The following is a 20,663-nucleotide window of genomic DNA, read 5'->3' on the forward strand; positions in this document are numbered from 1 at the left end:
TCTGCAGGCCTGAGGGAGGAGGCAGAGGGGAGAGGTGAGCCTTCGCACCCAGTGAGTCCTCTTTAGACCTGCAGTTGGTGTGCACCATGCTGCTGGTACGGCCAGCTCACCCACCAGAAAGAACTGTGCAAAGGAACAATAAAAAGCAATTTTATTGAGAGTGAGTATATAAATGGTAACTTCCAGGCCATCAGATACCTGACCCCTACGGCGGGGGAACCACTGATGCCCTCAGAACACAATGTGGGTTCTGAACTCATGGCAAGACAGAGGATTAAAACAGATAATTAAATTTAACTACATCTTTATTGAATTGTGCATATTCCATTGTATAATGATCTATATTGGGTACTCTATAACGTAGTATTTCTTTTGTCCTCTCCCATGCTTAAAAAAGTATATTTATACATATATTTATATATATATTTATAATATGGCAAAGCTCCCCCCAACCTGAAGCTATCAGTCTAAAAAGAGCTTTGATTTTTTTTTTGAAAAGGGAAGAAGAGGGGAGGCAATCCCATTGAAAGATAAAATGTGCAATTTTCTTTTTAAAGCAGTAAACATGAATGTATTTACAGCACTCAGCACAAGCTTGCTGCACAGACAAATCATCATTGCAATGACACTTTTTTTCTTACATTTGCATCCCCAGTATTATACAGAATATCACCAGTGACTGCTAACAATTAGTGTAAGCCATAAAACAACCTGCTGCTCTCATTTCTGGTCCACTGCAGTCCACTAGAAGGAGACCTAAGATCTGCAATTACAACTTGTGACAAAGTGTTTAGTTTTCCTTTTAGAAGGACCAATTCAGCAGCCGGGAGCCCTGGGCACGGGTCCGTTTGCCCCTGCCCCCTGCAAATGTGTACCCAGGTACCAGTGTTGGTGAAAGGCAGGAGAGGCACAACAGCGAGCACTGGCAGCCCTGTTCTCTCACCAACAGCTGCTGCAAATCGGCAGCACTTGAGCTCCTGGCAGCTGACCTGGGGAGATGCAAGCACTTCGTGCACATCTGCGTACCTGGAATTTAGCTCTGAATGCATCTTTGGCATCTTGGGAAACATGGGAGGGACCTATTTTCCACTGTAAGGAACAGTTTGTTGGTTCAATTCCCAAGTCTTCTAGAAGACAGGATGCCTTTAAGCATGTAAATAAGGGGGAGGGGGGGTGTGTCCAAAATCTGTTACTCAAGTTCCTTCTCATTTCCCTTGCTAAACCCTGCTGTGAGGGACTGTGCGTACAGCACTAGTTCCTGTTCCTCCTGCCCTTCCAACTGCTCTCGCTCTCCTCACCGAAGATACGCAGTTCTGAGGAACAGAGCTCACGGAGTCCTTGCCCTGTTGAGCACCTCTGAGCACCGAGCAGTCATTACCCAAATCGCAATTTTTCCCATGTTCGTGGCAATTACTTTAAATTTACGTTGTAAGGGATAAGCATGTGCCGTCGCCTCATTTGCAGTTTAGTGTCCTAAACTTTTCAAAACTAGACAGAGCCTGTGACTCAGCGGATCACAGTATTGGAGAGTGCTGACCCCTGCAACCCAACACTGGTTTTGTCAGTCTTCACGGACATTTTAATTGACAGAACAAAAAGAATTCAGAAAGGAAGATCACTGAACTTGAGACAAACTTACTCTTTCAAAACAAACGCTTAAAACCAACCAGCACACTATAAAATGGTCTAAGAGAAACGATCCCATCTGGAGTCTGCTCCAGTTGTGCAAGAGAATGCAAAACTTCCCACTCCTCTCACCTCCAAATGAGGAGCGCTGTTTGAACAGGTATGTAAGCTACACCTTGACAATGGAAAAAGGAGGAAAAACCCAAACTCACGTTCTGGCTGCACCCTCACTACCTTCTCTATTGCTTTCCTGGAGTGCAACTGATTTTGACATGACTGTATTTAAGCAATACTCAATAGCATGACCCACTTACAATCTTAATTTGAATAGGAAAGAAATTTACCTGCGATGGTACCACTGAAGTAAAACAGTTTAGTTCTGTGCAGTTTCTGTAATAAACGGGAAGATTTCTCTTTTGCCCTTTTGCTGTTGAAATGGCACTTTTGGTTCCTCAAACTCTGCAAAAAATAATTTTAACTCAGAGAAAAACTGGTCATACTTTATCTCTGAGCTGATCTACCTGGTTGCCTAAGGACACAGAAAGAAGAAATCAGAAAACCTTTAAATGTGCAAGTCCAGAACAGTAAATCTTAAAATGCACTTGTTGAGAAAACTGCTCCCTCTCCCATCAGACCTGAAACCAAAGTGATCCAGGTACCTTCACTTTGTTTCCCTGATGTGTCAGTCGGTCACTGTTGCCCTGCAGGAAACTGCAGAGTAAGTTCAGGAGAGGAGCTCTTTGGCTTTGAGGTCGTGCACCAAGTCAGAGCCAGCAGTGGTGGTTTTGCTGCAGGAGACCACTGCACAGGGTGGAGCAGGAGCTGTCCTCTTCCACAGAAAACAACAAGATTATTTTATTGTGAGACACGCGCCTGACCTCCTCCCCTAGCCACAGGTTTTGAAAGACTAAACGGAACCCCTGGCATACCCGCCTCAAACACGCTGCCTGTGGTTTGTTTAGAACCTGTAGTTGTTTTTTAAAATAATTTCTCCTCTGGGACTAGTGCTGATGTAAGACCCTTCTAAAGCAACTCCAAGACCTGAATTACAATAGATGTGTCGGAAGGGACTCGCTCCCGGCTTTCTACACCTGTGCTGCAGGCACAGTGAAACCTGGCTGAACAGGAGGGCCCTGCTGCTCACAGAGGTGGCTGCTACCGCTGCGTGGCAGAGAGGAAATGGAGACCAAAGCTGGGACAGATTGACGAATGCAGCTGTACGCTCGCAGCTGCCCCTGCAGCGGCAGGGCTTCCCCAGACACCCACCTTAATAGGTGTGAAGGGCAGGCACTTCATCATGTCACACCGCTGCAGCTGTACGCTCAACATGTCAGAATCGAAGCAGCTGCTGCCTTTGTGTCCAGGGCGCGAAAGCTCAGCCCTCACACGCTCATTTTAACAGTGCCCAAAGGGTTACAGCCCGTGTTTGCGGCACGCTCTGTGTCTGAGATCTGGCCCCTTTGTTTTCCGATTTAAATAAACGGAGCAATTATGAAACCAGTGCAGATGGGGGAAAACAACTTGCTTGCAAATAAGGCATAAATATTTACTGTCACAAGACCAGTAAATACCCTGGAACAGCAAGTTATAAGGAAGGGGTCTCGTAAGCGGAAGAGGCAACCAGGCTGTCTGAACCATACTGTAGCCAAATTTCAGTGCTCAGCTGAGAGAAAACAAGTTGCAGCCACTCACTGTATTTCTGTATCACTGCTGGCTTAGGAAGGAATACTGGGTGCCACCTTTGCTGACGCTCATTCGTTTTGCTGCAAACTTAAGAGTTAAACTTCTCTCTCCCAGCAAGCTGTGTAGCAGCCTGCAGTAGTAAGCATGGACTCATCATCTAGGGAGGGATACTGAGGAAATGAACTTGGGCACAGGAAAATGAGAACAAAGCTCAAATGCCTCTGAAGAAATTGCACTCAAAACATTGCTCTGCCACGTCTAAAGCCCAGAGGTACCCGCACTGAATGAACAAAAGAAAAAGGGCTGGAACCGACACACACCAGTGGAGCTGTTCTGGGGGAAGGGGGGCAAAGAAAAACAGATGGGGCAAGCAGAATTCCCCGACTGCTCTCACCTGGGCGCACAGGCTGCGTCAGCCCAGCCGCACCTTGCCAGGGAGCAGGAGAACATGCCCACTTACCCACCATCGCTAACAGCTGGGGCGTTACGACTGTATCTGCGCACCTTTCGCGCCACTGGTGGGTATGAGCCCCAGGAGCTGCTGCAGTACAAGGCAGCAAGAGGACCAACGTTGAAGATTACAGCACCCATGAACTGCAGTGCAGCTTGACAACCTTCCTAGGAAGTTATTCGCCAGCTACACTGAGCACGCTTAAAATCAACAATGCAAATGCTTTTAAGGACACTTCATAAGCACAAAAATAGTAGAAACAAAACTTTGTGAACAATTTGAAAGATACAAAAAAGTGCCTTTCCATAGCAGTGCTTTAAAAATGCACACAATGGTATATACTCTTATTGCTCAAAAAAACTAGTCTGAAATATTAAAACAATTTCCAGAGGTGCTGAAACAGATTTTAAAAAAATCATATGAAACAGGTCAGCAGAGACAGCACCATTAATTTTTCTCTTTTCACGATGTACTTATTTAAAACTATATAGTTATAGATGTGTCATTTCCCCCCCTCTAATTAGCAAAGCTTTTTCTCCTATTCATAAAGTATTCACAAAGACATTTATTTTCTTATTTGGATTTTAAAAACGCTTTATAAAAAAAAAAAGGAATGGGGGACACTGTCACAATATTTCTTAAATCTATCAGCCTGAATTACTGTGATGGAGATTAGTTTACATCTTTTTTACACACTTGAGGATACTGTCAGGTCAAGCTACTTCCTTTGTTTCATTCTTTGGGGGAAAGAAAGCATTTAAAATTTGCTTTTGGAGGAGAAAAATTAGACAAACAGTAAGATCATTTGCTATCTCAGCCTTGACAGTATCCCCGTGGTGACGAGGGAAGTTGCCACAACAGAGGATAGGGTAGGTACAGTCCAAGGACTGTAGTTACTTTACAAAGGCTGCGTACCACCCCCCTGTAATGAACATGCATGATACATAAGACCACTTACGCTAACTATACTACCTTATCACAACGTCTGAATACGTGGGTAGGACTGTACAATCCAGCTACTGAAGTACAAGAGAAAGGGCTCTAGTACTTGATACGGTGATTGACTGTGAATCGATGGCGAGCGAAAACACAAAAGCAAATACATGGTCTTATTTCCTGCTCATATGGGTCCTTAAAATAAAGTACCAGCAAATGTTATTGCCTCTCAGGGTTGGGTTTGTTTGGTTTTTTTTTTTCCAGTCTTCTCCCTTGACTGCTAGAAGTGCAACTTTGTAATTAACAGATTTTATTGGTTGCCGTCTCCGGCGGGTCAAAGAAAAGAGAGAATTCCCACTGCGCTTGGCCTGAATTTACCACTCCCTTCTCTACTTTCCGAAGGGGAAGTTCCCTGACGGTTTCTAATGAATTACAAACAATACTTTCTTTAAATGTTTCCAGACACTTGTTGTTGTAAAGATAACACATCTTACCAGGCACAGACAAGGGGAGACTGTACGCTGTGTACGCCTGTGCGAGAACACAGTGCTCTCCACAGAAACCTACCTGCTCGTTCAGGGTAAGAATTACACGTACAAGTGACGTACCGGTGTGGGTCGGCATCGATTGCAGGAGTCCTGGCAGCTTTCAGAAGGGGTTAACACAAATATATTCATCTTCAGCCATAGAAACAAATGTCTGAGCCTACTATAAAGTTAGAATGCACGACGGATTGGAATAATATATATTTATCCTACTTACTGCATGGACTCTGAAAGAATTTGTAGCAGTGTATAATTTTAAACTATTTGGAAGGGAGGGGGAGGCTCTTTATAGTATAAATATATTTCACTCCAGCCCACTATATATAAAATCTATTTTCCTCCTCAGAACACACTCATTTTCAGTAGTACTATGACCAGAATGTTTTGGTATGTTGCATCTGTACTTTTCAACCACTGGACAATGTACAGTTACTAGCAGAACACCTCAGCTCTGCACCACTTACCCACCACAAACTGCTAAGAGGTTTGGGGGTGGGTGTTATTTTTCTGCCTTTCTTTGCGGTGCCCCCTACATCTTCACCTTTGTGGTAAGATTTGCCTAGTTACAGAGTCCAATTCCAGATAATATAGTGACTGAAACAATAAATACGATTCTACAAAAACATTCTGGTTATCTTCTATAATTGCGACGAAATATAGCACAATATATTATATACCTACACTTATAATACATGCACAAACATGTCTCACGTGGACAGACGCTACAAAAAATTACCTCCTACTCTCCCCTAAATGCAGAAAAAGTAAGAAAATGGGCTTTTGGTCCAATCCATATGAAGGGTAAAAGAAACTGAAAGGGTAAGTCAGTGCCTCTCTACCCACCACTCCCAATAAAGTATCAGCAGCCCCAAGCTCCCGACTTTTCGGGCCTAGCCACAAAAGGGGAATGTCTTTACATTTAGCCTTAGCTATGGTTTGAGATCACCTCTTTTGACGGGGCTATCATCCACATCCCCGCGTTGTCTCCAAGTGCGCAAGATCACAGGCTGGCCGATCCCAGAGCGGCCAAGTCACGGAAAGCACGGGCCCTTGGGGACCGACTACCAGTCCCGCGACAGCTTGGTGTTCTGATCTCTTTTGGGAGGTGCAGGGGGCGGCCCCCTCCGTAACGTTGCATAGCCAGATATATGACTGCCCCCAAAGCTGCTCGTCTTCTGCTGGTCAGCCAGCAGCTCTGGCGGCGGTGGAGGCAGGGCCATGTCGTCCATGGTGGCCGTGGGCTCTGCCCTGGACATGCGCGCGGAGGAGAGGGAGCCGTGCCGGGTGATGGATTTCCGCTGCAGCGTCCGGTTGAGGTCGGCCAGGAATCCCGGCTGAACGCTAAGGCTGGACTTGGGTGAAGTGGGCACTTGAGGGCCTGCTGGCCCTGGTGGCTCTGCGGCCTCCGCCTGCGTCAGTCGGGTGCTGTCGTTCCGCTTGGGACGCGTGGGCGGCGGGGCTTTTTTCACAGACGGTTTTGACCATGCCTGAGGCTGGGGATTGACAACGGCGACTTTTGGGGAGGTGCTGCCTGAAAACACGGATGGGATCTCAACCGGCGGGAGAGGAAGATCTATTTCAGGCGGCGGCGGTGGAAAGTCTGAGTCGGATGGTGGTGAAGGGAATTCGACCACAGGTTCCTTCCCAGACATGCCCGGAGCAGGAGCCTTGGCTGGGATCCCTCCTTGCGGAAGGACAATGGGCAGGCTCACCCCAGAGAGGTTGAGCTTTCCTGGCTTCGGAGGGGCTGCAGGAGGTGACGACTCCTTGGAAGGAGACCCTGACGGCTCTGGTGGGTGTGCAAATTTGCTGACAAGGCGGTCCACCGAAGGTCTCTTGGACTCGTGGTACTCAGTGGAGCTGGCAGACTTGATGCTGGAGTTTCGCTGAGGTGTCGGAGGTGGTTTCTTCCCTCCGGGGCTTGATGTCTTGCTGGTCTTTTTGACTGGAGACCCTGACTTGTCAGGGGGGGGAGAACCTGCAGAGGAAGCCGGGGAAGGAGGTGGAGGAGGAAACACTAAGCTGCTCTCTGGTGGAGGAGGAGGGAAATCTGGTGAGGGAGCCAAAGCGGGCTGCCATTTGGGCTTCGCCTTCACTGCTGGAGGCGACTGCGGCGCCCCGCTCAGTGGAAGGGGTTTCAGAGGCTGGGGCTCCGCGGCAGGCGGGGCGGGGGGGGGTGGGAACTGGCTGGCTATCTGCTTCACCACCGATGGCACTGGGGACTGAGGGGACGGAGGGGGCTTCACAGAGAAACTCTGCTGCTTTGGGAACGTCGGCGGGGGAGCGGGACTGGGAGGGGCTGGGGGCAGTGGGGGCACCTGGGGAGAGGTGACACTTGGCTGTTTTTTTATTGCAAGGGGCAAGGGAGCTGGCACCGGGGGGGTGACATGTGTGACCCCCGGCGACCCCGCCTTCCCACCAGGCTGTGGGGGGAGAGCTGCCATGACAGGCTTTGGGGGAGCCTGGGGTGGTGGCGGGGCCGGCACTGGAGGAGGAGGCGGCGGCAACAAGGACGTGGCAGTGGCCTGGCCTATGTTTGGTTGAACCTGATGGATTTTGGGGGGGGGCGGCGGCGGCGTGAACTGTGGCACAGAGGGGGCACAAGGTGCCGGCTTCAGCTGCGCCATGGCCGAGCCGGGTGTGGGGGGAGGCGGGGGAGGCGGCGGGGGCGGCATGACCCCGTTGGGGGGCACCAGTATCTGCGGCTTTCCTGAGGGCGGGGGGGGCGGGGGGGGCTGCTGTGCAGCAGGAGCTTTGGAAAAGGGCCCGCCGTGCTGGGCAGCGTTCTGCAGCCTGGTGATGGTGCTGTACTTGACAAACATGGTGGCGGGTGAGCCTGCAGATGGGGCGGCCTGGCTGGGGAGGGGCGGGGGGGGGCGGGGGGGGGGGCGGGGGAGGGGGAGGGGGAGGTGGGGGGGGCGGCGGGGGCAGCGGAGGGGACGGCTGTGATGCTGTGTAGGGGGTCGCCACTTTTGTCTGTGGGGACACAGGAGGTGCCGCAGACGCGAAGGGCCGACCTGCGGGCTCCACACGGGCCTATGGGGAAGGGATTTTTAGTAGAAGTGGAAAGGGAGAAAAAGAAAAAGATAAGAGAGAGGGAGGGAGGGAAGGAGACAAAGAGATTATAAAGTCAAGGTCTACATGTGCCTGTCATTACAAATTAAGCGGCAGATTACAGCATGCAGGAAGCATTAGCAAAACAACGCAGCAAGAGCCGGTTCTGCGCGCTGAGAAGCCGGGAGCATGCAGCCTGCCGGGCAGGCGGGGGGCGGCGGGCAAGGCCAGCGCGGCCAGGTCTACCGGGCTAGGCTGAATGTCGGGGAGGAAACAACACCCCAGCCGTGTGGCTTCTGTGGGGCAGGCAGCTGCGCCCAGTGAGAAGTGCTGGCCCTCCTCTGGGCCAGTGACCCAAGGAGAGCGCTCCCCAGAGCGCCACAGGCCTGACAGAGGACGTCAGGCAGAGCGAGACTCCACGGGCATCTCCTCAGCTCGGGAAGACTAGGGTTAAACCATACGTGCCTCCCAGAGCATTTGCCACGCTTTACATTGGTTAGCTCAGGCCTTACACTGCTCAGTGTTACAAAACGCAGAAATCCTGAGCGGCTCCAAAACATATGAAGGGCAAGCTCTAAGCAGGAATACTACTGAGATCCACCTACTCCACATGCTCTGACATCCAAGACTGGCAAGGAAAAAAAATGAGGAAAGAGAGGGAGAACTGAGGTTTCCTAGGAAAATTTTCCCAGAAGGAAACGTTTAGAAATCTGCAAAAGAAAGTTAGATTCTGAAAGAAAAGCTCTACATGCAACTATTACGTTAAGCAGAAAAAGAAAGACAGGGAAAAGCTAAGGGAAGGAGCAATGGGAAAGCCGCAGGCAATGTTTTAGTCTACTGGTTGGGTTTTGCTCAAGTTAAAATTGTTTTTCTAAACCTGTAAGCCTACATTCCTGTTAAAAAATTAAAAACATAATTGCATTACTCAAGTTTACAAACATCCTCCTAATACAAAGTGGTTTAGCTACAAGCCAAGCTGTGAATTTCACAGTGCACGGCACAGAACCCAAACAAGCGTTAGAAATACATCACCAACATAGCAACTGACCACACTGGGCACCTATGCTTCATTAGTAGATACTTTGCCACAAGTCAGCCCAATTACGCTCATTTGCACTGTATGAGCAGGTTTGCGTATCACTTTGTTCTAAACACAGGTGCACAAAGTTTCTCTATGGGCAGAACACCACCAAAAGAATTAGAATCAGAAACAACAAACGGTGATTTACAACACACATGGGGTGTGCCTTTACCTGTCACATTAGGTCTAGAAAGCAGGAGTATAACAGTTCTGGAGCTAAATCAAGGTGTTCACATAACAACACAGGAGAGAAATCTTGATCTCTTGCAAGCGTTAGTCTGTAAACTGCCATTCCCCCAACCACTCAGGTTAATAAATTTTCAAGTAGCACCACCTGACCTTAATTGTGCCCTGTATAAGGCACCACGGGTGTGCTGACCTTAGCTGTGCTGAGCTTCGCTTTTGACACCTGAGACAGCAAAAGGCAACAGGAAAAATAAAAGCGGCATAAAACAGAGAGGGAGACGAAGGCATAACAAAACAGCTATCCCTGAATGGCAAGACCCTGGAGAATCTTGAATTCGTCACTTAGAACGCACACGCCGTGAGCACACGTGGTGATGCCTGTTGTCCCATTTGAAACAACGTGTTCAAAACCTCACAAGCAAAATTAGACATAACGAGATCTTCACTGCCCAACTGTGAAGAATGTGAACAGATGAATAAAGTATTCTTTGGGCAAACAGCACTCTTTCAAAATATGGAGTGGACAGAATACCTGCATTTTGGGAAGCGTGGGGGTTTTTAATCTTACATATATTTGAAACAGAGAGGAATTTTCCTCATATCCATTGAAGACAGTCATTTTCACAGTGAGCAAATTAAACACTCAGGACAGGGGAAAAAGAGTACTGTGCATCTCAGGAGGGGAAGCCCCTCCCATCTCCACAGAATCAAATTAAATTTCCACAGCCAGAAACATATTCAGTGACACTTTAGTTTACAGAACCTTGAAACAGACCATTGTCCTTGTTCATCCTTAAAACAATGTGACATGCTTCTGCGATTCGCGAAGAGGTACTCATTGCATACTATCAATTCGTATTTATAACATGCATCTTCATGACTACCTGGAACTATCAGAAACGCTATAAAAAGAGTAGTATATATTTTTTAAAATAACTTTTTTGGGGTTTTTTTTAGCTGTTTTTCCTAAGAAAAGTTTTGGCAATTGGTCCGTTTGCCATTTCTTTTCCTACGGCAGTTACTTTTGGACTGGTTAGCAAATTTCAGTCAAATACAACAGACAGAAATCTCAACACATTTTCAACTTCAAGAAACTGTTACGAAGTTACTGGCACCCGGTAAATGATGGAGAAGCAGGCAGAACGCTGGCTGAGCAGCCGGCTGCTGGCCTGGCGGGCTGGCCAGCCTCAGTGCCACCTCCCTGCTGAGCCAAAGCACGCTCCCTTCTGCCCGGCTGGCGGAGGGGGATGAGACAAGGATGGCACGGAGGGAGAGAGCTGTTGCAGATCGGGGAGAGACATGCTGGACAAGTCTCCATGAATTCTGCCACTTGCAGCAACCTGCCCATATGAACTTCTGACGTCAGCTCTGTCACCAAAGCACTGTGGAACAACTACTTCTGAAATAGCTGTTTGGAGACTCATCTGCCTAAACCAGCATGTCTCACAATCACTGCAACTACTTTTTCATGTAAATTACAATTTTTTCAACACTGTCGTTTCCTTTCTTGCCACACAGTTTAACATTTTCCACTGCCAGTGTGATTTATTAGTTAAATTCCTTGGGCCAGACCTGTACAGGATAAAAAAGCATGTACTGTAGTTTCACTGAAGGTGAATTTGTCACCAATTTACTCAGAATTTTTTAACATGGCTCTGAATTATAATTTTACACAGTTCATTTAATTTGGATTCTTTGAAAGTTTTAGGGCAATCCATTCACCTGTGTTACGCACCAGGAAGAGAAATACACCTTTTCTTGGATTTGTGCATAGGAAAAAATTCAAACTGAAGAAATCTTGAAACATGGATGGGCCTCAACAGGGAGCAGTCCAAATATTTTCATTTTAAGATGGTTTTAATCAGATAACAAAAATTCTTGGGGTTTATTTAAATGCGTAATTGCCAGCAGCACTACGGAATTGATAAAAACAGTGACCCGTTTGTGGTAAACTTTTTTCTAAAACCTCACAGAGAGTTTAGTGGCAAGATTTTCGTATTAAACCCAAACCTTTAGGAAACAGTAACGTTACAGTTCTCATAGCACTACTCTTCCACCTCTGTTGGATACATGCTAGACAGCCTCAAGTGCCATATCCTTCTCATCTACCCCGCTTCTGCAGAAATGATGCACCCTGTACACATACACAAGCCATCTGCTGATGAACATGCACCAGGTGTTGCACTCATGCAGTAGAAAAATTTGGATCACAATTTAGCAAGCTACATTCCTGGGCTGAGGACTACATTACTATTAGAATCAGACAATTTCCAAGCCAGCAGGCACTCCAGAAACATTAAGAATCCCAAAGAATGCAGCCATGTCAGTTTTCACATTGTGCCATATGTGCTTTCTTATTTGAAAACATGATGTTGCGTTTTATTTTTAGTTACTTATCTGATGCACCAATGTCAGTTGTAGTGCCCTGTGGGTTTAGTTTTAAAAAGTCTGCTTCTTTAGCTTGAACCTGAGGTCTGGGGCAGATACAGAACTGATAGGAGTAAAGACAGCTTCTCACAGCACCCTGCCAGTGTACTGCCACATGTAGCTGCCGCAGTTAATACTGACGTCACGGCTGTTCAGGAGCCTGGAAATACCTTTGCGCCTGACAACAAACCAGCTTAAGCGGCAATCCTGCTGCGTTTGGAAGCATTCTCTGGGAACTACACCAGTCAACTACCACAGAAAGGACAGAAAACCAACAAAACCATGACAGACCTGAGCCCCACCTTCAGTGAGTTCAGATCTTCTGTAAACTCTCTACCAGCAACAGGAGATACCAAATCTGCCTCAATCCACAACTGCTGTCAATTTTAGCACTTTTGCTTTGACCATATCTGTGGTTACTATTTCCACTTCCACTGAATATAATAGAAAATATTTGCGTAAAAACTACTGGAATACTCCTTAAATGGATATACCTGCCTTCAGGTCTCAGTTATTCACATCTTTACAATGGAAAGATGTGGCTAGTCAACTGCAGGAAAATCTTAGTGAAAGAATTTCATTCAACTTGTTAACAGCTGATCTTTTTATTTTGTCTTTATTCAACATTATTGAATAGGATTCTATGGGAAGGGCTGTATCATGCCTTCAAAGAACAGAGGGCTCTGTGCACACAAATAACAGCAAGAACAGAAGGTTCCCAGGCTGAATTCCCTGAAAAAGTGATTCCTGAAATAACAATTATATGGCAGTGTATGTCAATAACAGAGAGTTAAAAAAAAAAAGAAATCCCACTCAAGACAGAGGTGGAAGAGGTATCACTCTGTCTCGTACATTTTGTTGGGCGTTGGTTCTCAAACTAAAGTCTTCTTGTTACCTTGCTGGATTCCTCCAGTTGAGTGCCTCGTTTCCAGGCCTCGGAGAACATGGAGGTGACAATACTTTGGGAACGGACATGTCCAGCTGGCTGCGTGTCAGAAACTCCACTGTCAGACTGATTAGAATGATTTGATTGAGATTCTGTTTAGAAGAAAGAAACAGTTAGCATATGTTTCTGAATTTAAGAGTAGAGTTGGTGTGCTTATAATGCAACCCTGTGTGATTTTAGTGGTCACAATCATTAAACATGTTATCCCACCAAAGGACATTGTTCCCACTAACCACTGCATAAGCTCTAGCTCACATCCAGGCCCATTCTGTCTGGAAAACAAAACAGTGCAACAGATCCCTGGTATTAACCAAATCTGAAGCTCCATAAAGATGACAGCGTGTCAGATACGCTGCAAAGTAAAAACACACCACAGTTGAATAGGTTCTGAAACACTGAACCACTCCTGCGCTTTGGGAAAAGCCTCATTTCATGCAACGCATGCAGTCTGCTCTCTCCAGCATTCCTTCCCCGCGCAGCCTTAGAAAGACACTGGACATCGGCTGAGGGCAGGCAAACCATGCTAGCCAAGGCAGCGCTCTGCTTCCGCCTGCTCCATTCCTCAAGGGAAGAGAAGGAATGATGCACATCCCACAACTAGTGCTCTGGGTCCACAGGGTATCTTGAAAAGACAACAGCAGCAACTGCCAGACCAATTTATCCAGCCTGGTACCTGCTTTCTGTGTAGTCCCAAGCTGTCCTGGGGAAAAATAGCATCTAGGCACAGGCTGGACTGCAGCTCTGGCAGAACATGCATGGCTGGTGGGCTGTGGCTCAGCTCCTCACAAGAAAAAAAAATTTATCAGAAAAACACCCAGCTTGGATGGAGAAATTGTCAGTAACTGAAAATTTAGCACTACACCTGGCAAGCTGTGCTACAGAGTTGAAAAATCACAGTGCCTTCCCAGTTTGGCTGAATTTGCTTGGCTCATTCTCACAGGCTACTTTCTGAACCTTTCCACTTCAGCAGCATTACTTCCTGACTGTATCTGTGACGGACAAAACCCTTTCACACAATAGCCCGTTTTCAATGAAACTTGCCTAAGGGTTCAGAGTAAGCTGGCAAAGCGTCAGTCAGCTCTGAACAGTGAAATGAGACTACACAAACCATTCATCAATTTTTAAACTGTTATGCACTACAAAAAACCAGTCCCAGTCCTGCTGAGAGGTAAAACGGAGCATATTACTGCAGGCACACAGAGTTTGACAGGAACAGAAACAGTATTTTCAAAGTTTGTCTCTAAAGAGATTGTCTGGATCTTTGCCTTTGGACAGGGAGTATTCCTCATTATCCAACTTCAAATATTCCAGTCAACAAAAGCAGTTTAAGAGCTATACACACACGCTTCATGCACCATTAAAATATGTATTTGATTTCTTTTTTCAAAAAGGTGAAGACAGATGCATCAGGAATTTGAATGAAAGTTCTCTCAGCGGCAGAAAAACATTATTTTTCAAAGGCGAGCAAGAAAGTTCTGTATGTTCCAAAACCATACACCGCTGCAAGTAATATAATAAAAAAAGTTTTATAAAAATATGTTAAATATAAAGTCTATGTTTTGGATTAAACATAGCATAAAAGACTTTGGAGAAATAGTCCATTTCCTGCAATAGTCTCTCCTGAGGTCTCCAGATAATGGGTAATAACAAAGGTAATTAAATCTTTCTATTATGACACAGATCACATTATTACCTGGCAAACTAGATGAGCTGGAGCCTGACTTGATACTGGAGCTAGACAAGGAAGTCCAGTCATATGCAGATTCTGTTCTCTTCAATGCTTCCTGATAGTTCATGTATAGTTGCTTCCCGTACTAAGCAAAATGACAAACACATTTAACAACTCTATATAGGCTGTGTACCCTTTTCAGACTGTTGAGCTCCACCTCTCTCTGGCTTCCCTAGTTCACCTTTTCCCCCCCCCAGAGAGAAACAACAGGCTCTGTTAAGGAACTCAGGCAACATTGATTGGTTTATCCACAAACTGCTGAAAGAAAGAAAACCAGTTTATGGTAGAAGAGACAGCATCAAGCAAAAAATGGGGCAGTGAATAAACTAAGCCAACCTTGGCATCTTAGAAAACAGTTCTGTTTTCTCAATTCTATTTTCCCATAAGCCTTCCTTTTAATATCTGTAAGGGAACTGGTTAAAGTCTAGCCGTGTCAGTTAAAACTTCCTCATGTGACAGATGTGCAGCAGAAATAAGAAGAAAGGGCCCAGTTACTGAATTATCACATCAACAAAGCCTAACCGTTCTGCCAGGTAATGCAATATGTAAAGAGGATTGTACCTTTCACATTCAGAATAGTTAAACAGAGGGTAGTTTGATTTAGCATGTATTTTGCTAGTAACTGTAAATGGTTTTACACAGATAATCACAACAACTCATGCCAACAGTGCAAGACTGCCTAGAGGAGGTTACCTTAGCAATGCGGATGCCATTAATCCATTGGTGTAGAGTTCTTACATCATCACAGCAAAGATACTTGATATACTGGGATTTCTTCTGGATCTGAGGATGCTGCAGAAAAATTGTTAATCCTCATCAATATTTTAATAGCTAGGAATGCAAGGAAAGCCATTTATCTGTTGAGGTCTATACAGACAAACTTAATGCTGGAAGCTCTTCAACAGTAGTCCGCATCTGAGCCCACTTAAAAATGTTTGAGAGTACTTCAGGAGGTGGCAGTGGGGACTGCCTCACACACAGACTGGCACCGTGTCCAGCATGCACTGACTTCAGGTTTGAAACACTAAGAAAGGGTGAATCTTTCAGTTATTCTTGTGCTGTACCTTTTAACCAGCAGTCTTCTGCACCTGTAAGGCTCTTCAGAGACCTTCATATTTTCAAGCCAAGTGGTCAGAACAGTGTCAGCTTGTACAAACCTTTCCTAAACACAGGCAAGAGACTGCCAAAGCATAAAGAGTGGTCTCCTTTCACTGCTCTGTGGGCTAACTCACCACCGAAGGAGACCACTGATACTTCACCTTCATCTCACACCAAAACAAACTGGAGCGAAAAACACACACTGGTCTTCTCTGCTTTTGTATGGCTTGAGTGAGACACTACACAAATTGTTAAGCACAATCCTATTTTCAGCTTGTAGAGCCTTCAAGGCCCCCACCCTATTGACTATCATCCAAAATACCTGCTGCTCCCACATGCACATATAAAAAAAGAATTTATCAATCCAGCAGTCAAGAAAGAAATGGGTATTTTTAAAATATCAGACAGTGGAAATTATTCTGGATGGATTATTCAGTTGTTTCCTGTCCATGCTGTAGAAGTCATGTGTGTCTCACCTGTCCAGACAACGCTGAATACTCAAGTTCTTATCATTCCCTCTGTTAGCTTACAGTTCAGTGACACAGATGCTAGATGATTGTAGGTATTTGTTTTTACTGAAGACTGAAACATATCTCAAAGACCTTTTAATCTCTTTTCAGAGTATTTTCTCCTGTTGGCTTCCAATGAACATGATAGTCCAAAATGAACATGAACATATTTATCTCCATAAACAGAACATAATAACTAATTTAATGATGACATTAGATAATTGTTTTCATTTTTCACTACCAGCCTCTTTCACATACATGTTGTATAACAAAGAAGAGTCTACAGAAGCACAAAAAATTACTGACTAACAAGCCATCTTTTTCCTGGACTTGTTCAAAAATTTGGCTATATAGAAATAGAAGAACCTCTCAGAAATTTAATATTTAGGACCAGGGAGCTAATATTATATACTAGCATACAAATGTTATATTTAAAAACAGCACAGCATCTGTCTTGTACAGTAAGGTTCAAGATAAATAAAGGAAGCAAACATGCAAAGACAAATCCATTTTGGACTTCAGTGAGAACTGGCCTTTCAGTTTGTATTTGCTGTTCACCTCTCCAAAAATATGTTCGTGTTTTAGAGATATTTCCCAGCTTAGTGAATCTTTGTGGCACAAAACTGAGTTTCTATTTAAAAAAAGTATGGCTTCTATACATTGGTACTAATATAAAACACTGATATAACACTTTAAGAATTGAGAAAGGCAGAACTCAATCCTGCTTAATATAGTAACTTGGTATTCATCAGTTTCATGCTAAAATAGCAGCTTCATTTTGTGTTAAGTTACCTGACTAATGCTACTCCATTCATTTACTAAAATAAAGGGACAATTTAGACATGTTAGACTTGGACTGTAACATTTTCATGTCTTTATGTACAGAATGGCAATACTAATTTTTTTTTTTAAAAATCTACTTAGATAAGAGATTGGTTTACTCTGTGTGGTCAACAAATCCCAAAAAATAATTCATTGTTAACCTGTTCAAATGATGTGGATAGAAAGTTATATGTAAGAAATCAATTTACTTCAAGGAATTTATACATACCAACGAACACTGGTATTTTTGCTTTTAATTGCATTCAATTAACGGTGCCAGTGACCTAGAAGAACTGGAAATATTTTTCATGTTTCAGCTGTATCCTTTCTCCCTTAATATCATGTCCCATATTTTATATTCAGTATCTACCTCTCAGTGGGTCCAAATGCCTGTTGCCCTGTCTGTTGAAAGATGAAATCTTCTTTTCACACAGTGGACAGGCAGCCACACAATCCAGGCACATAAACCATTCTGATTTACTGACAAACGCAAAACCACATGAGCTACAGATCAGGGAATGTAAGAGGTCAAAGGAAAAGTGTTAAGTGCAGCTATAACTATCTCTTGGTACTTGCACCATTTTCAAATCCATGAAGACACTTTACTTGCTGTGAACATACTGTGAAAACCTGTTTTAAAATAGCTTTGTAGCTAGCTATCTTGCAGGAACTGACACCATTTTGAACACTGTGTGGGAGTTGAGAGAGACTGGGAGAAGAGTTGATGCAATTTAAAATAGCCTGAAGTACTCACGTTATTAAGCTCACAGTTTAACATCAGCTCACTGCTTTTGTAACATTTTTTTCTACCGGGTCTTTCTATCTGTCCTTTACACTCAGAAGTTTCTTCCTTTACAGCACCCCTTTTCCCTCAGGTTGGGCAATATGGGTAGACCTGACTCTTTAACACCAGTTTCTGCACAACTCTGGACCTACATTCTGAGAAGACAGCAACTTCCTGAATTAGTGTTTCAAGGGATATTATCTCACTGAACCTGAATAATGTATAAAGTTGCCAAACAGAAAAAGAGTTTATTTACTGTTATGTTTTAGAGTATGATCAACAATCATATGATGAACAATTAAATAGACAGACTGGGACTCACCAGTCTGGAAGTAAGACAATGTTTACACAGTCATGAGGAGCACGTAGAACAGGCAACAATTGTTCACTAACTGTTCACTTCCTATACAAGAACTAGAGGAAAATAAAATGGAAAGCCACTGATGGTTCAGAACAAGTACAAGAGCGTACAAGTGTACCCAGCTGCTGCTGCGTTCTGAAAGTTTCTTGGAATCCCGTAAGTGACAAGGCATACTCAAAGAGTCAGACTGCACCTAGGGCTATCAAACAGCCAAGATCCACGCCCTGGCTCCCCAAACTTCTAAAGGCTGAAAAAGTATTCTATGGAAGTATCACTGCAAGACTGCCCTGTACTTCTGATTTTTCCCTAAGCAGCTTGTAAAGAAAGATCACTGTCAAGAGAGAAACCTAGAGTGCTAGATCAATTCAGTAAAGCCATTCTGCTGCAGCTCTTTGCGATCTTTTTTCCTTCCCCACCCTGCAATCCACATGGATCTTCTGGCAGGTGGAAGAAATCTGTCAGCTTGATGTGGAAGTGATTCATAGCCATGTCTTCCCTTTACACTAGTCCCCACACGGCATTTTCTCATCGTTTTTAATGTATTTCTGTCAAGGAGGCTCATTACAACTGCACAGAAAATGCAGTTAAACATAGCTTTCTCATTGTCACTGTAACTTACGGCAATTTACTTTTCTCATGTGCAGAATGAAGATAATTTAGAGATTTGCCCTGAAAACTGACAGGCATAGTTTTCCAATTGTTGTATTACTAGAGGAAGGGTATTCTAAATTATAATCTCTCAGAAGATTAATATTGTGTTAATCACCTCTTACAATTAGGAAGTGTAGTCAGTCTAAGAGACTAAGGTTAGTATGGAAATGTTTCAAGCCCCTTAATTGCTCTTTCAGTATGAGAATTTTCAGAACAATTAACAAGTTACCTTTAGCACTAAACAATAGTCTGTAGGTGCTTTGTATTTGTTCCGATAATCCTGTCCATAGTAAACACTGACATGATCTAGCTGTAGAAAGCACACAAGATCCCGTGAGACCTATTAAATAATAATAAAAAAAAAAGTAATTGACAAAGTATCTTTAGAAGAAAACCAGACACTGACAAAATCAGTCTAGTGTTAAGATCCAATACTAACATAACATCTAGTTAAGGTCTAGTTTCAATCTGATTTGAAAACTTGCAAGAAGGAGATACAGCCATGCATAAACTCTTGCATTTGATGTTCATTTTTAACCAGGATATCCTTTTCCAAATTCACTCTGGTTTTTTTGTGGTTTGGCTGCATTTTGCATTTTGACAACATTTTACATCGGACTACTAAAGTTTATTCAGAGTTGGTATCAGGAGAAAGTAAATAGGATTGGCTGATCATTAACTTTTTAACAGCTGTTGGTTACATTTTATTTTGGTAATAATCAAGGTGTCCAAATTCCAGTGTGACTGTGAATAAAATTGTAATGATGTTTGGCAGCGACTGAAGGATGCAAAATTTCAACAGGCTGTATTGCATATAGATTGTTCTAATGAAGCAAAAGGCTGCGGAGAGAACACGTGAGATGTATTCAGCTCTAAAGGGAGCTGCTGCACCAACAGAGATTTCCTCTTCGCTGCCAGCTGTGTGGGAAGTGGACTTCCTGTACGGGGGTACGGTTGGTGCTGTCAAGACTGATGCGTTTACAGACACCTTCAACTCACAGTAGCTCAGCCTTGAAGCTATAAGGCATTTGTAGCAGCTTTCTGCTTACTTTTTGTTACGGATACACACAGAAGTCACACTGAAGAAATGATATTACATTTATGATTTCCAAAAATGTAGCACAAAAAAGTAGTCCGAAAAGAATCTCGTTTATATGAACTAAATAAACCAAATGAAACTATGCAGACTGATTGCAGAGTTGGTCTGATTATTCTGTGATTGGCATTTGCAGTGCAATTTGGTCCTTCATCTGAATTCTACTTGAGCAAAAGACAGCCTCTTAACTCCACCAATCATTTTTCCTCAAGTGTCTCTAAACACCTTAACCCCAGCCTCACTCAAAATGCAGACCCTTGTCTTTTTGTATTTTTAAATTTGATGTTTCATATCAAGTGCCACCACAGTAATTTACACAATATTCCCATGATAAAGCTGCATTTTTAATTCAGTGATGTGGCACTAGGCACAGCAGAGAGAAGCCAAAATTTAAGGCCGACTCCTGTGTGCACGATTTGCCAGCAATAAACAATTCAGGAAAATTGCTTTAAAACAGCATACCTTTGCCTTCCCTTTAGGGACGTAATAGATTCCAGAAGCTCGAAGAAGAAAGTAACGTTTCTTCCAAGACTTCTTACCATCCTCTTTCAGCCACAAAACTCCTTCAATCTCTGGCACAGTTACAGAACTTCCACAGAAACATTCCTGCCAATAACAACAATGGTTTGAGAAGAGAGAAAAACAGAATATACAGCATGCAGTGGTTTGTTTTTAATG

The 20,663-nt window shown here is 44.2% G+C and overlaps 1 protein-coding gene across 1 annotated transcript in view; it reads right to left on the reverse strand.

The window, feature by feature from the left end:
- Positions 1–274: 274 nt before the first annotated feature.
- RAPH1 (Ras association (RalGDS/AF-6) and pleckstrin homology domains 1) overlaps positions 275–20,663 on the reverse strand; it is a 97,902-nt gene continuing 77,513 nt past the window's right edge. Inside the window, 7 exon segments of the mRNA XM_037398772.1 lie at positions 275–8,117; positions 8,119–8,277; positions 12,885–13,027; positions 14,629–14,749; positions 15,358–15,456; positions 19,119–19,229; positions 20,448–20,591. Coding sequence (XP_037254669.1) covers positions 6,303–8,117; positions 8,119–8,277; positions 12,885–13,027; positions 14,629–14,749; positions 15,358–15,456; positions 19,119–19,229; positions 20,448–20,591 — 2,592 coding nt within the window. The 3' untranslated portion in view covers positions 275–6,302.

Source organism: Falco rusticolus, chromosome 8 (assembly GCF_015220075.1).
Source record: "Falco rusticolus isolate bFalRus1 chromosome 8, bFalRus1.pri, whole genome shotgun sequence".
Classification (NCBI taxonomy): domain Eukaryota; kingdom Metazoa; phylum Chordata; class Aves; order Falconiformes; family Falconidae; genus Falco; species Falco rusticolus.